Here is a 14,166-nt window from a genome sequence, read left to right on the forward strand (position 1 = left end):
AAGATGAAATTATATTTAATTTCTTTAATGCGGCAATGCGCTACTCTTCCCATGAGGCACTGCAAATAATCAAATCAAAAACAACCATACAATATAAAACTAATAAAAGATGTAATACTTGTAATGAGTTATTTCAGTTTGTGTTTGTACAAGAAATCATACTCAATTTATTTAATGAGGCAATGAACTACTCTTCCCATGATGCATTGCAAATAATCAAATCAAAAGCACAGCTGTATAATATAAAATGATTGACTTAGTCATTTATAGATATATTTAAATACAAAATGCAAATATTAAATATAAATGCAAATATTTAAATATACAAGTATTACTATGTAGAATATATGGAGGTGGACTCGATTAATTAATTTGCAATGAATCATGGGATTGAGTGGAACCGTTTCCATTGTAACAGTGATTTCTCTAATTAATCTCTGGATAGTGTATTAGAAATCACATTTACTTGTAAATTAATATTTCACATTATTGGTAAGAATCTATTTCTTTTTGGAGAAACTGATTGGTGGTTTTGCTTCCAGAGCCACACTGTCGTATTATATTGAAATACCGTAATAAATATTGGTAAAGACATCTGTGGTATGTAATATTTCCCATCAGAGATGGGGAATGTGCAAAATAATACCACTCCTCATTGGGAATGTTCTAATAGGGATTCAACTCCTCTGGCGCTAGATGAGACTCTTCAGCTTCGACGTATGCAGTGAAACTGTTGTTTTGACTACCCCAATCATAACTGTCCGGCGTAAGACTGTGAACGAAAGCAACAGGCAATTATTCAAACAGTTCTGGTCAGATCTTACATTCAGGTCTTACATCAGTCTAATTTAGAGCGATGCAGCTTTCCATTGAAAAATTGAAAGCTGAGGTATGTAATTTCAGAAGTTTTTCTACAGATTAATTGTTGACAATAATACCAAGAATATGCAATTGGAAAGTAAATATTTTAAGTTTTGAATGCTTCTCAAACAAACAATATGATTTATCATATTAGATACTCACATTTTAACACATTTTTTTTTTTTCTAAAAAGATGATGTTTGGTGTTATATACTACGGAGCAAGACATGCAAGAAAAAAAAAATAAATTGTGTGCACAATTTACTAATTCGTTCTCTCGATTTATAAATCATGTGCACAGTTTACTAATTAGTTCCCTCGATTTATAAATCATGTGCACAATTTATAAATCGAGGGAACGAAGTGGTAAATCGTGCACACAATTTAGCCTGTATTACTTTTTTAACCTGGCAACACATCTCTTACAAAAATTAACCACAAAAAACCATGGTTACTACACTTTTGCTATAGTAAAACCATGATTCATTTTTTCTGATTCAAATGATTTGGGATACACACTCTCGAAGTCTCGATCTGGATCAAATGATTCGTGATCTGCGCTCCGAAGTTACGATCTAAACTGAATGAATGATCGTAGTCACACACACCTGTCTTCTTCTGTATATATTGTAGTATGTTTATATTGTCTTTAATCTTGCCGTACAGTGTAACCCAAGCTTTCATCTGCTTTCTTTGTGTATTTGTGTTTCATTACCTTGGACTCCAGGTAGATGTTGGCCAAAGACATCTTGGCGATCTTATAGAGACACAGTGAGAGTGAGACGGCGCAGAGGACGAACAGAGTGTCGTTGATGGCCACGCGCACCAGCACTACAGTCTCTGTGTCGGCCTTCGTCATCTTCACCAGCAGAGCACAGGTCAGGTTCACCAGCAGGAAGATGATGCTGATGCACAGGAAGAGCAGGTACAGCGGCAGCCTGACGAGACACCACAGAGTGAAGCTAGCGCATTATTACAGCATGCTGCACGCTTATTGTAGTTCACTAAAACTAAAACTGCAGCTGTCGTTAAAACCATAAACATTTGCATTACTTGAAATAAAATACACATTAGCTGAAATAAAGTCAAATCATTTCTTGTTTTAATTTGGTTCAACATGACATACTAAAATAACTAAAAACTAAAACTGAAATAAAATATTAATAAGTACAGTAAATATATATGAAAAACTACTAAAAATGACAAAACAAACAACAAAGTTACAAACTTGACATTAAATTAAATTGAAAACAGAAAATATAAAAATAAAAATTTATTTAAAATATTAATAATAACTATATTATATCTCAGTGATACTTATTTAATATATATATATATATATATATCATAAATAATATTATTCTGCTTTATCTATATATATTATGTATATTATATTATGAAAGCACATAAGCATATTAGTATATTATAAAAAGCTAATAAAAATGTTTTAAACTATAGTATTTATTTTAAAAATATTTTTATTAGCCTTTTTGCATATAATTTCGATGGTTTATTTTTTCCACATGATTTTAATAATCAGATAACATTAATATAAATAAATAAATAATAATAATCGTTTATTTTATATAGCTGCTTTCAGGACCTCAAGGTCGCTTAACAAATACAAAATACATAATAAAAAAAAACTAATCCATAGTCTAAGCAAAAACAAAGAATACAGAAGTAAAAACAAAACATTGGAAAAACGTTTTGAGGTACATTATTCCAAAGTTTTGGAAAAATTATTTAAAAAAAAAAACTTAAAAATTATAAACAAAACGTATTTTTTAAAAGTACAAATACATAAGCTTCAGATGAGAGTTTTTGGATCCATATATTCACCTGTACTTCTGAAGTTCTGGTGAATATTTAGACTTCGCCTTGAAAATGACCTGTACCAGAAAACAAGCCGTAAGTTAGTGTAAATACTGCATGCATAAAGCTGTTAAGCTCATGACTTATTAAACAGAGAATGACACATTCAGGATCATAAAAGTCACCAGTTCCTTTGTCAAAGCATGTTGGTCAAAACAGAAACAAGCAAGTTGTAAAGCAAGTGCTTTACTGCTCATCTCCATAGTTTACTAATTAGTTCCCTCGATTTATAAATCATGTGCACAATTTATAAATCGAGGGAACGAAGTGGTAAATCGTGCACACAATTTAGCCTACTATTTTTTTCCTGCACGCCATGTGCGGGCTCCTTAACATACACTAAATAATCAAGTTAAAATAAGTTGCTTCAGTCCACTGAGTGTTCGTTCATCTGGAAATATTACTAGTTATTCTTACATTTACGTGACTAAAATCAGTAAAGATTTGACAGTGAAGCACCAGCTGAAGCTGGACGTTTAAACAATTACACTTTTAGAGCTTTTACTGGATAAAAACCTCTAAACTATCCATCAAGACGAGAGAAGGCATGGAGTAGATTATTATATATGGTGATTCAATCATTTAAGACTGAATGCCAAACTTGACTGTCGTACCTGGCTTGAATGTTTTGTGGGATGATACTCCACGCGAGATCATCATCGCTGTCGTAACGCCGCGGGTTGTCAAAGAAATAAGCTCTAGATGAGAACATGTGGCCAGGGATCACTGACACACTCTACAAGCCAAAGAGAGAGTCTTCAGCATTATATTGTTGATATTATGTATTATGTACCGTTCAAAAGTTTTAACAGAAACAAGCAAGTTGTAAAGCAAGTGCTTAACTGCACTGACATACAGTATCAGCATGTTCAGAAATATTACATAAGATCTGATTCAGGCACATTTGGGGGACTAAAGAGTGTCATATACTGTAAAAGTTACCTTACTGCAGGATCATAAAAGTCACCAGTTCCTTTGTCAAAGCATGTTGGTCAAAACAGAAACAAGCAAGTTGTAAAGCAAGTGCTTTACTGCTCATCTCCATCTGAAACATTGCACTGAACAGTATCAGCATGTTCAGAAATATTACATAAGATCTGATTCAGGCACATTTGGGGGACTAAAGAGTGTCATATACTGTAAAAGTTACCTTACTGAGCTATTTCAACCTGATCTGGCCTTTACAAATGACATTAGTGTGAGAGAAAGCTTGAATAAAGCTAGACTAAAAAAATCCAGTTCACTCTACAATAAAAACTTGAACTCGTTTATTCCAAAAATGGAATCCACAATTTACAGTTCTTAAGCATATATAAAGTACCGTGCACTAAATGACAAAATGTATGTGGACACTTGTTGTGCATTTAAAATAACATGCATTGTCGTGTTAATTATAAATCAGTTGATTATTGTATGGTAGATATGGTGATTTACAGTAAATAATTCACAGTTTTTTCCTGTAGTGTTTTTATAGTGTAGTGTGTGGGATGATACTCCACGCGAGATCATCATCGCTGTCGTAACGCCGCGGGTTGTCAAAGAAATAAGCTCTAGATGAGAACATGTGGCCAGGGATCACTGACACACTCTACAAGCCAAAGAGAGAGTCTTCAGCATTATATTGTTGATATTATGTATTATGTACCGTTCAAAAGTTTGGGGTCGGTATGATTTTTTGTGCTTAATGTTTATGAAATTAGTCTCTTCTGCGCACCAAGGCTGCATTTGTTTGATCGAAAATACAATAAAAATAGTGACATATTTTTACAATTTAAAATCGCTGTTTTCTTTGTGAATATCTGTTAAAATGTAATTTATTCCTTTGGTTGCAAGGCTGAATTTTCAGCATCATTACTCCAGTCTTCAGTGGCACATGATCCTTAGAAATCTTTCTTTTGTAAGATTATCTTTACTGTCACTTTTGATTAAATGCATCCTTGATGAATAAAAATATTACTTTTTTATTGACCCCAAACTTTTGAATGGTAATTTGAATATTGTATGTTAAGAACTGGGAAGTGCATTAAAAGATGATAAATCTCATACTCGATCCTGAGCTGGCTTACGGACTCTGAAAAAGAAGACCACCAGTGAAGTGGGCAGCAGCTCCCAAACAAACAGGATCACCCCAAAAACCACATATCCAGCGTCGCCCAACGTCGACTTCAGATCTGCCTGGAGAAAAAACAATTTCAGTGGTTGCAAAAATCAGCAAAATGGCCAAATTCATCAAGACATACTAAAAATACTAAAAGGCTCATTCTGTCAAATCAACCAAATTCCAGAAACTTCCCAAACTCAAATTTTTGATTTTGTTCATATTTTTCTGAAGAAAGGCAAATATGAATAGGAATGAAAGCCAAAATATTAAATGCCATGGATTAATATTTACTGAATAAGCCACTATTTTGTAGAGAAGGTGACCAGAAATGACCAAATTTGACAATTTAGAGCCAAATTACTGGAGGGTAAAGTGACTTTATAAAGATGGCAGCATCATTGTTATTTTAACGCACGAAATCTGTTGATTTTAGCAATCTATGTTGAATTATATGCCTATGGTGACTGTTTTTTCCACAAAGTTTGCATACCTGTAACTCAAGAAGTTATCTTAATCTTAATATCCTTTTAGGTACTGGTTTTTGACAAAACTTTTCTTTTAGTCTCTTCATTTATAAGGCCTTATATGGTTCAAATCCAGAGATATGTTGATCTCAGGAGTAAATTGTGCACATTTTCAGTGGTCAAAAACTTTTGCATATAGATGATACCTTTTTTTATTTTAAAGAGGAATGTTTGAAGAACAAATAATGTTGAAACTGAACATGTATTGCGTTCCCTCTATCAAAACAATTGCATTGAACATACCTGGTCTGATACGTTGTACCAGTCGTAGTCGAATGAGTTGATGCTCTTGATTTTTGCCAGTGCCAGCACCACTAGGTTGTAACACGCACGGGACAAGTACAGCAAGATCACCGTCGCTCCGATTATAGTCACCTGACACACGGATGTTCCCTGGACAGAAAAGACGAGACCTGATTCAATTCTGGTACAAAACACCATCCAATTCATTTTAGAGTGAAGAAAATATACTGTTTTTGAACAGGGATTATTCCACTCCATGGATGTTAAAATTCTTAAAGGAGACATATTATGCCCCTTTTTTACAATATGTAATATAAGTCTCTGGTGTCCCCAGAATGTGTCTGTGAAATTTCAGCTCAAAATCCTCAACAGATCATTTATTATATAATTTTGAAAATGCCTATTTTGAGTGGAAGCAGAAACGCGCTGTTTTTCGGGCCTGTCTCTTTAAATGCAAATGAGCTGCTGCTCGACGAAGGGAGGCACGGCCGGGCTGAAGGTCGGCGGAGGAGGGAGCGAGTCGCTCTCCATGGCTCTGCTGCCTGGAGAAGCAAGTCTAGAAGGGGCCTTTCCTCCTCCAGCGGCTTCTGCAGCTCCTCCTTCACGTCTTAAAATCACCACAGCCCTGATTCTGCTGGAGGAAACGAGCCTCTGAGAGCAGCCGAGGGTTTAGGGGAAGGAAATGAGGGAGAAAGAGGAAAAGAAAGAGCATTGTGCAGCGGGCAGTGAAAGCGGAGGGAGGAGGAGGAGGAAGGACAGCCCCTCTGACGCTGTGTTGACGTGCTTTACTGTACCTTTAACCCTGCGCTCAGCTTCCCAGCGCTGGCAGACTCCCACGGGATGCTTATGCTGCGTTCTCTGCACAATATATGGCTGTTTACAGAGTTGCTTTTATAGAATGAAACACAGGGTACATCTTTATATAAGCAACTTTATACTTTATATACCAGGGACAATTTTAATTTTAATTTCTTTCTTTTTTAATGTCCATAAACCAACATTTTTCCCTTTGAGTAGCACCAAATCTGAATTTTTACAGGTTACACTCTTAAAAATGAAGGTGCTTCAAAGGTTCTTCACAGCGATGCCATAGAAGAACCATTTTTTCAAAGGTTCTTTCTTACCTTTTTATAATCTGAAGAACCTTCTTTCGCAAAGCAAAGAACCTTTTGTGAAACGGAAAGGTTCTTCAGATGTTGAAGGTTCTTTATGGAACCATTTAGACAAAAAAGGTTCTTCTATGGCATCGTGAAGCACCTTTATTTTTAAGAGTGTAGCTTGAAGATTCAGTAGAGCAGTTTATTTGCTTTACATAATGAAACACAGGTTACAGGTAACTTTATACTGTATTATACTGTATGGATACAGTTTCATTCCTTTCTTTTTCCATTGTATATATAAACAAGGGGCAAGTGCATTTGTTTTCTTCACTTTTTTCACTTTTTTTTGCATTTTCATTTACATTTTTTATATTTACATTCATTTACATATTTCATTAATTTGATTGTATTTTCCTTCAGTTGGATCCAAGTCATTAAGAGTACTGTATAAGTTATTGTATAAATATTGCATAAATCCTTTTGCTAAAATAGAATTTTTTATTTTTTTATTTAATTAAAAAAAACAAATTCCATGTAAACCAGGGACATTTGCAGGTTTTTTTGTTTCCTTTAGTGGGATCCAAATCTTATTATTATTATTTATTTTTTTAATCAGGAGTTAATATAATTTATATACTAATTTTATTTATTTTTATTTTTTTTTCAAATTTACTTTCCTTCATTTTTTACTGAGCTATTTCAACCTGATCTGGCCTTTACAAATGACATTAGTGTGAGAGAAAGCTTGAATAAAACTAGACTAAAAAAATCCAGTTCACTCTACAATAAAAACTTGCACTCGTTTATTCCAAAAATGCACAATTTACAGTTCTTAAGCATATATAAAGTACCGTGCACTAAATGACAAAAGTATGTGGACACTTGTTGTGCATTTAAAATAACATGCATTGTCGTGTTAATTATAAATCAGTTGATTATTGTATGGTAGATATGGTGATTTACAGTAAATAATTCACAGTTTTTTCCTGTAGTGTTTTTATAGTGTAGTGTCAATGCTTCAGACCGCAGTCAATGATTTCACTTCTCTTTTTTTGCTCGCGCTGTACTCCCACGCGTATGATTCATTTACATATGCCCCAAAGTTGGGTTGAAACAACCCAGCATTTTTTAGAGTATAAGGAAACTAATTAATATTCAGTCTGTGTTGGCTCTTTTTTGACTTCAGACTTGTGTTAGCCAGTCCAGTTATTACTATAAGCTCATTACAGCCGGATGAAATCTCTGCTCTGAAGGGGTTATAGCTTTTAAGCATTTGTTTCTGTTTGACTAACCTGTGGTTTTACCACGCTCCTCTAGCCATGAGAACCTCTCTGTGTCTGGGACTGGGACTGAATTATTGCTGATGAAGCCTAGGTTCTCATTCACAGGTCAGAAATTCAGTGATGAATGCAGCTTGGCCTAGAGGTCAGAGGTCAAGCTGTCATCGAGGGCAGCAAAGGACAGCTGGGAGACAAATCAATCAACAGTGCAATAAAGGTCATTTGATCTGGTTATTAGGGAATTAAATGTATCTTTTCATATTTCATGTGTCTCCGTTTATAACTACAGTGGTGTGAAAAAGTCCTGTTTTTTTAATTGTTTGCATATTTGTCACACTTAAAAGATTCAGATAATCAAACAAATTTTAATATTACACAAAGATAACCTGAGTAAATATAAACTGCAGTTTTTAAATTATGATTTCATTTATTGAGGGAAAAAAGCTGTCCAAACCTGCCTGGCACTACGTGAAAAAGTAATTGCCCCCTAAATATAATAACTGGTTGTGCCACCCTTTGCAGCAACAACTGCAATCAAGTGTTTGTGATAAATGGCAATGAGTCTTTCACAGGAATTTTGGCCCACTCTTCTTTGCAGAATTGTTTTCATTCGTTGGGATTTGTTGTAGAGATGTGATTGAGCAGTAGATGGCGCTATTATTCAATATTACAGCACCACAGACACCTCTAGACTACAGACTACAGTCCCAGACATATTCTTTGTGATTTGTGAAGAAGTACTGTGGTACTTTATGAACTACTATAATGAAACGTTCATGGTGTTTTTTGTGTTTTTTGGAGCTCAACAGCCCTTCTGAAATTTCTAAAGATCAGAAATTCTTCATAAATTCACAAGAAAATCATACAGGTTTGGAAAGGCTGAAAGTGACATATATTTCACTATATTCTTGCCTTATTATTTGAATTAAAGCCACGAATATGTTGCTTTGCAAGTTCATGTAGCAGGATTGAGAAAAAAAAAATCTAATAAAAACTGGCTCCCTTTCAATTCAGGCCACAAGACAGGAAGTTGAATTGGAATGACGGGAAGAGGAATTAAAGATGTTCAGCACAATCATTCAACAAAGAAATTTCATTAGTTCAACATAACAACTAAACTGTTCCAGAGCTGTTTTGTTCAAGGTTTCCACCTGGAAAACTCACTTCATGTTGTTTGGCTCCACTTAGAAGATTTATAATGGACAATAGAGCATTCTGGGAAATTATGCATTCTTCCATCATGGTCTAACATTTAAGTATATAGTTAAATATGTTTAAAATAAATGCAAATTTCATTAAATACAAACTGGCACTTCAGACACTGAACATTATAATTTAAAGTTTCTGCAAATAGCACAAATGATTGATAAATGCAATTCATAGAGAAAAATCTAAGTTATATGAATTTCATTCCATTTTATTTAAAAATAATGCATTTCTGCGTTATGTCTGCGACCTCAATTTAAACTCTTTAAATTTCAAAAATGCATTCTCGCGTGAGTTGGGATTTGTTGTAGAGATGTGATTGAGCAGTAGATGGCGCTGTTATTCAATATTACAGCACCACAGACACCTCTAGACTACAGACTACAGTACTAACCTCTAACCCCTAATTAACTAAAGTAACCATCCAATCCAGTTAGTTTGCATTCATATGTAGCCTATCCACTGTAATCTCACATTCTTCTCATGTCACTGTTCATTTGTACACAGTACAATTAACTCAGGATATTATTGCCAGTTATTGTGCAGCTTCAAAGGGAAAGACATTGTGCCAAAAAGGTCATGCTCTGATGGTCTTTTGGATGGTGATCAGTTATTATACTATCAAAAGGACAAGCGCTGATGATGCAGTGAACACTTCTGTCCTGAGCATTAATTAGGCTGTCTGACCAGAAGCTACATGTAAACTATTAAGTATCATCAGCAGCCATTCTCAATCAGCCATATATTTTTGGTGATGTAATGAAAGTAAAATTGTGTCTTTTCAAACCTGTATGATTTTCTTTCAAGCACTAATTAGAATTTTTTACGAATTTTTCTCAAAAAAAAAAATTTTTTTAAAAATAATTAAATAAATTAAATAGCTGTCTGCATTGTGAAATTAATCTCTTGCTTACATCGTTCGTACACTTTTATCGTTTTGGATAAAAACGTCTGCCAAATGAATAAATGTAAATGTAACTGCATCTGCACTTGTTTATGTTGAGAAAATTAGCGAGAGTGCAGATTTGAGTCTGCCATTGCCTGCACTCACAACTCTCTGGGTTTCAGCGATGACTCATCTGAACACCTCTGATTGGCCACTGTGTTCGTAAGCTCAACAGAATCGTGTGTGATTGGTTATAATGCGCAACGCTGTAAATAAAAAGCGTAAAAAGAAATCTGATGCAATATGAGCAGATCTAAATTTAAAACCGCGATCGCAACTTTTCATTTTACTTTATTCACAACAAATGTTATAGATTTAGTTTAACAGTGAAGTAGCATTTTTGTTCCAAAAAGATGTTATGGAGGCTGAGCACCCACTGGCAGAAACATAAATCAGCGCCTATCTATCTATCTATCTGTCTGTCTGTCTGTCTGTCTGTCTATCTATCTATCTATCTATCTGTCTGTCTGTCTGTCTGTCTGTCTGTCTGAATGTCTATCTGTCTGTCTGTCTGTCTGTCTGTCTGTCTGTCTGTCTGTCTGTCTGTCTGTCTGTCTGTCTGTCTGTCTATGTCTATCTATCTATCTATCTATCTATCTGTCTGTCTGTCTGTCTATTGGCCTTTTCAGCTTGTGGAAAAGCTGCTTGTGGTGAGCTTTGGTTCATTAGGTGACTTTCTCATCACCACCTGATTTTGATGATTATCAGTGTACCCGGTACAAAACAGATTTCAGAACTTCAATAGGTTGGTTTATTAACATTTTTAATTTTAATTGTAAATTTAAGTTAAATCCTTAAACCCTTTTTTACAGTGTAGTCGTTGCATCTGTTTGTTTGATGTTTGAATTTTGTTTGAATCAGGTCTCTTCTGTTGGAATAGAATTGGCTAGATGGCGCTGTCACAAAAAAATAGGGTCCTAGATCGCGCTGCAGGTTAAAACGGGCTGTCACCTCAGTCAGTCAGTCAGTGAGTCTCAGGCAGCTTCAGCTTCGGTTCGGGACTGGAAATGGGTCGGCAGGGGCAGAGATGGCCAGTGTGGATCTTATTATTGGGATTGTCAGTGTGTGTCAGCGGGATAACACGACAAGAACTTTTTCCATTCGGGAGAAGCGCAGGCGACCAGTCTCTTGATGAAGGCAATGACGAGACTCAGGAGATCACGCTGGAGAAGCAAGTCACGTTTTACGACGCACAGTTCAACCAGATTTACGTGAGTGTGAGCTATGAATGATATATAGCCTAGGCTACAGTGTTGGGGAGTTACTAGTTACATGTAACGGAATAAACGTAACTAATCTGTTACAGTTACTGAGAAAAAAATGTGGAATTAAATTGCAGTTACTTATGAAAATGTGTAACATCTGAATATTTTCACACACATATAGATTTGATTGATATCTTTCCCAAATTGCACCGACTGCTCTAAAATATGAGACAGCAATGTTTCAGGAGTTTAGGACACAAACTTATTCGATAGGTGTTTTATTTTCTGTTTGGGTTTATGCTTTATTTTTAAGATTAACAGTTGTTGTTTTTTTAGATGCCAGTGTTTCCTCTCATAGCTATGCAAAGATTTGATTTCAAAAACAGAATCATGGCTATTAAACTATTTCTTGTTATGGTTTTAAATCTGTATTTACCTCAGAATTATCTCAAAGTAAAAAGAGGTGCTAAAGTCTTAAAGGTGGCTGTGCTTTAAAATTCAATTATTATAGTCCTAATTCAAGTGATGTAATCAGTGTTGAGTAGCCTACTGTAAGGTTGACTCAGGTGAAAACATTTGTTAGAAATGTAGAAAAGCAATCAAATGTAATCAGTTACATTACTTTAATAAAGTAATTGAAATAGTTACTTATTACATTTTAAATAAGGTAACTTGTAATTTGTAACCTATTACATTTACAAAGTAACACTGATGATATACAATACTGCGATACATTCACTTCCGTAATATGATGACTTTAGTAAAACATACTTTGATATAAACAATGATAAAAAATAATTGCCATATTCATGCACTGGTACTATTTACCCCACTTCGAGGGCAAATTACCATGGTACATGTCCAGAATAGTGATGTGATTTAAAAATATTTTTTAGGTATAAGCTATATCTATCTATTAAATCAGTATAGTTACACTTTGAAATCATTTTTAGCAGGTCAACCCAGTAATGCCAACGGTCGGCAGTGCTACAAATTAATTCAAATATATTAGTTCATAGTAGTATTTATGAAGTACATACAGTATTCCGTGCTAACAGGGACTGTTCTCAGAACGTTCTGGCAAAGTTCTCTCAAAGTTATGATGACACATTCTTCCAGTAACGTTAATAGGACATTCGTTCAAAATTATCTGGTCTTTAATAACATTATCGAGACATTAGCACAATTTGTACATCATTCGTGGAACGTTTTTCTGAAATATTTTAGTTGGACGTTAGTCTGTTTTTTAAACGCTACTACTTGTTTTAGAACGTTCAGAAAACATTCCGAAGTAACGTTCCCATAATGTTTGCAAAATGATAAAATTGAACATTCCGTTAATGTTTTCTTCCAATGTTAACATAACCAAGAAAACTTAAAACTTAAAAACTGCAATTTTTGAATGAAGGAAGTTTGAAATAACATTTTCATTTTTGTTAGCTGGGTCTTATAGCATTTTATAGCATTTATCAAATATGTTTGTATGTTTAGGGTGAATTACTGAAACCTGTTGAGTCTAAATAAGATTCACAGCTGAAATTCCCAACACCTGCCCAACGCCAACATTTCTAAAACGAAATTAGTCTCTGTCAGTGAGTGTTTTCTACAGTAAACAGCAATAAAAGATTAATAATATTCATAATGCTAACGCTTTGCGGTTTGTTTTTGCTGTGTTTTCTCGCCCATCTGATTGACTTGTAACTACAGCAGCACATTTGTCTGTTAACAGACAAAACAGCTCATTATACTGTCTTAAAATAGAAATGCTGTGACTCAGTGCTAATTGAGTAACAGATAGTTTGAAGAGGTTTTGAAACAGCATTGTTATTTAGGTTTGAATACTTCAGAGAGTTGGTTTATTGTCAAATAAACTCATGATGAGCTGGTTATAGCAGAATGATTCAATACAGTAAATGCAGTGTAATGTTTTGGCATTTTATGCAAAACATTAGTTTAGATATATCATATGATGGATATCAATATATATATGGATCCATTTCATTTTTGGTTTACAATATATTCTTGGTGAAAAGAAATGTAGGGCAGAACTTGATTTTATTCATGGAGAAGTGAGTGCTTGATTGATTGTTCTGATGAATCATTAACAATTAGAGCAGGAATGTTTATCGCAGAGGTAAATCGCTTCAGTTTTGCGTTCATGTTGACTGTGAGTGACTCCTGTCGTGAAATACTGCAGATACATTCCTGCTTAAGTGCGTATTGATTGGGTGAATCAGATCCTGGACTGTTCAGATGATCTAACCTTCCTGTTGTTTCGAAATCCAGTACTATTTATGTACTATTTTGGTTTCCATGCAAAAAAAAACCCCCATCAAATTGGCAAAAATCATATCTAAAGTTTTGTGTTAAAACAGAAAACCTGTAGCCTATAGTTATTATTAATGAATATGTGAGAAATTAAATAATTCCATTATTATTGTGTTTTTGTTGTGTTATATATATATATGTGTGTGTGTGAGACCCTGGACCACAAAAACCAGTCATAAGGGTCAATTTTTTAAAATTGAGATTTATATATACATCATCTGAAAGCTGAATAAATAAGCGTTCCATTGATGTGTCACCTTCAAAGTTGTCCAAATGAAGTTCTTAGCAATGCATATTACTGATCAAAAATTCAATTTTGATATATTTACGGTAGGAAATTTACAAAATATCTTCATGGAACATGAATTGATTTTTGGCATTAAAAAAAGCATCGATAATTTTGACCCATACAATGTATGTTTGGCTATTGCTACTAATATAACCGTGCTACTTATGACTCGTTTTGTGGTCCAGGGTTATATATATATATATATATA

General features: G+C 34.4%; 2 protein-coding genes across 2 annotated transcripts in view; one reads left to right on the top strand and one right to left on the bottom strand.

Annotated features, from left to right (window-relative positions):
* Positions 1 to 355: 355 nt before the first annotated feature.
* LOC107750153 (integral membrane protein GPR137B-like) lies at positions 356 to 6,135 on the bottom strand. The gene is made up of 5 exons (XM_016565418.1): positions 6,079 to 6,135; positions 5,605 to 5,754; positions 4,783 to 4,911; positions 3,351 to 3,472; positions 356 to 772 (listed from the first exon to the last, which is right to left on the bottom strand). Exons 1-5 carry the CDS (start codon positions 6,133 to 6,135, stop codon positions 667 to 669), a joined length of 564 nt encoding a protein of 187 aa, XP_016420904.1. The 3' UTR covers positions 356 to 666.
* Positions 6,136 to 11,066: 4,931 nt separating this feature from the next.
* LOC107750138 (nidogen-1-like) overlaps positions 11,067 to 14,166 on the top strand; it is a 38,875-nt gene continuing 35,775 nt past the window's right edge. Inside the window, exon 1 of the mRNA XM_016565405.1 lies at positions 11,067 to 11,347. Within this exon, the coding sequence (XP_016420891.1) occupies positions 11,144 to 11,347 (204 nt within the window). The 5' untranslated portion in view covers positions 11,067 to 11,143. The remainder of the gene's footprint in view (positions 11,348 to 14,166) is intronic.

This window comes from Sinocyclocheilus rhinocerous, unplaced genomic scaffold (assembly GCF_001515625.1).
Source record: "Sinocyclocheilus rhinocerous isolate Xijiao unplaced genomic scaffold, SAMN03320098_v1.1 scaffold1822, whole genome shotgun sequence".
NCBI classification, from domain to species: domain Eukaryota; kingdom Metazoa; phylum Chordata; class Actinopteri; order Cypriniformes; family Cyprinidae; genus Sinocyclocheilus; species Sinocyclocheilus rhinocerous.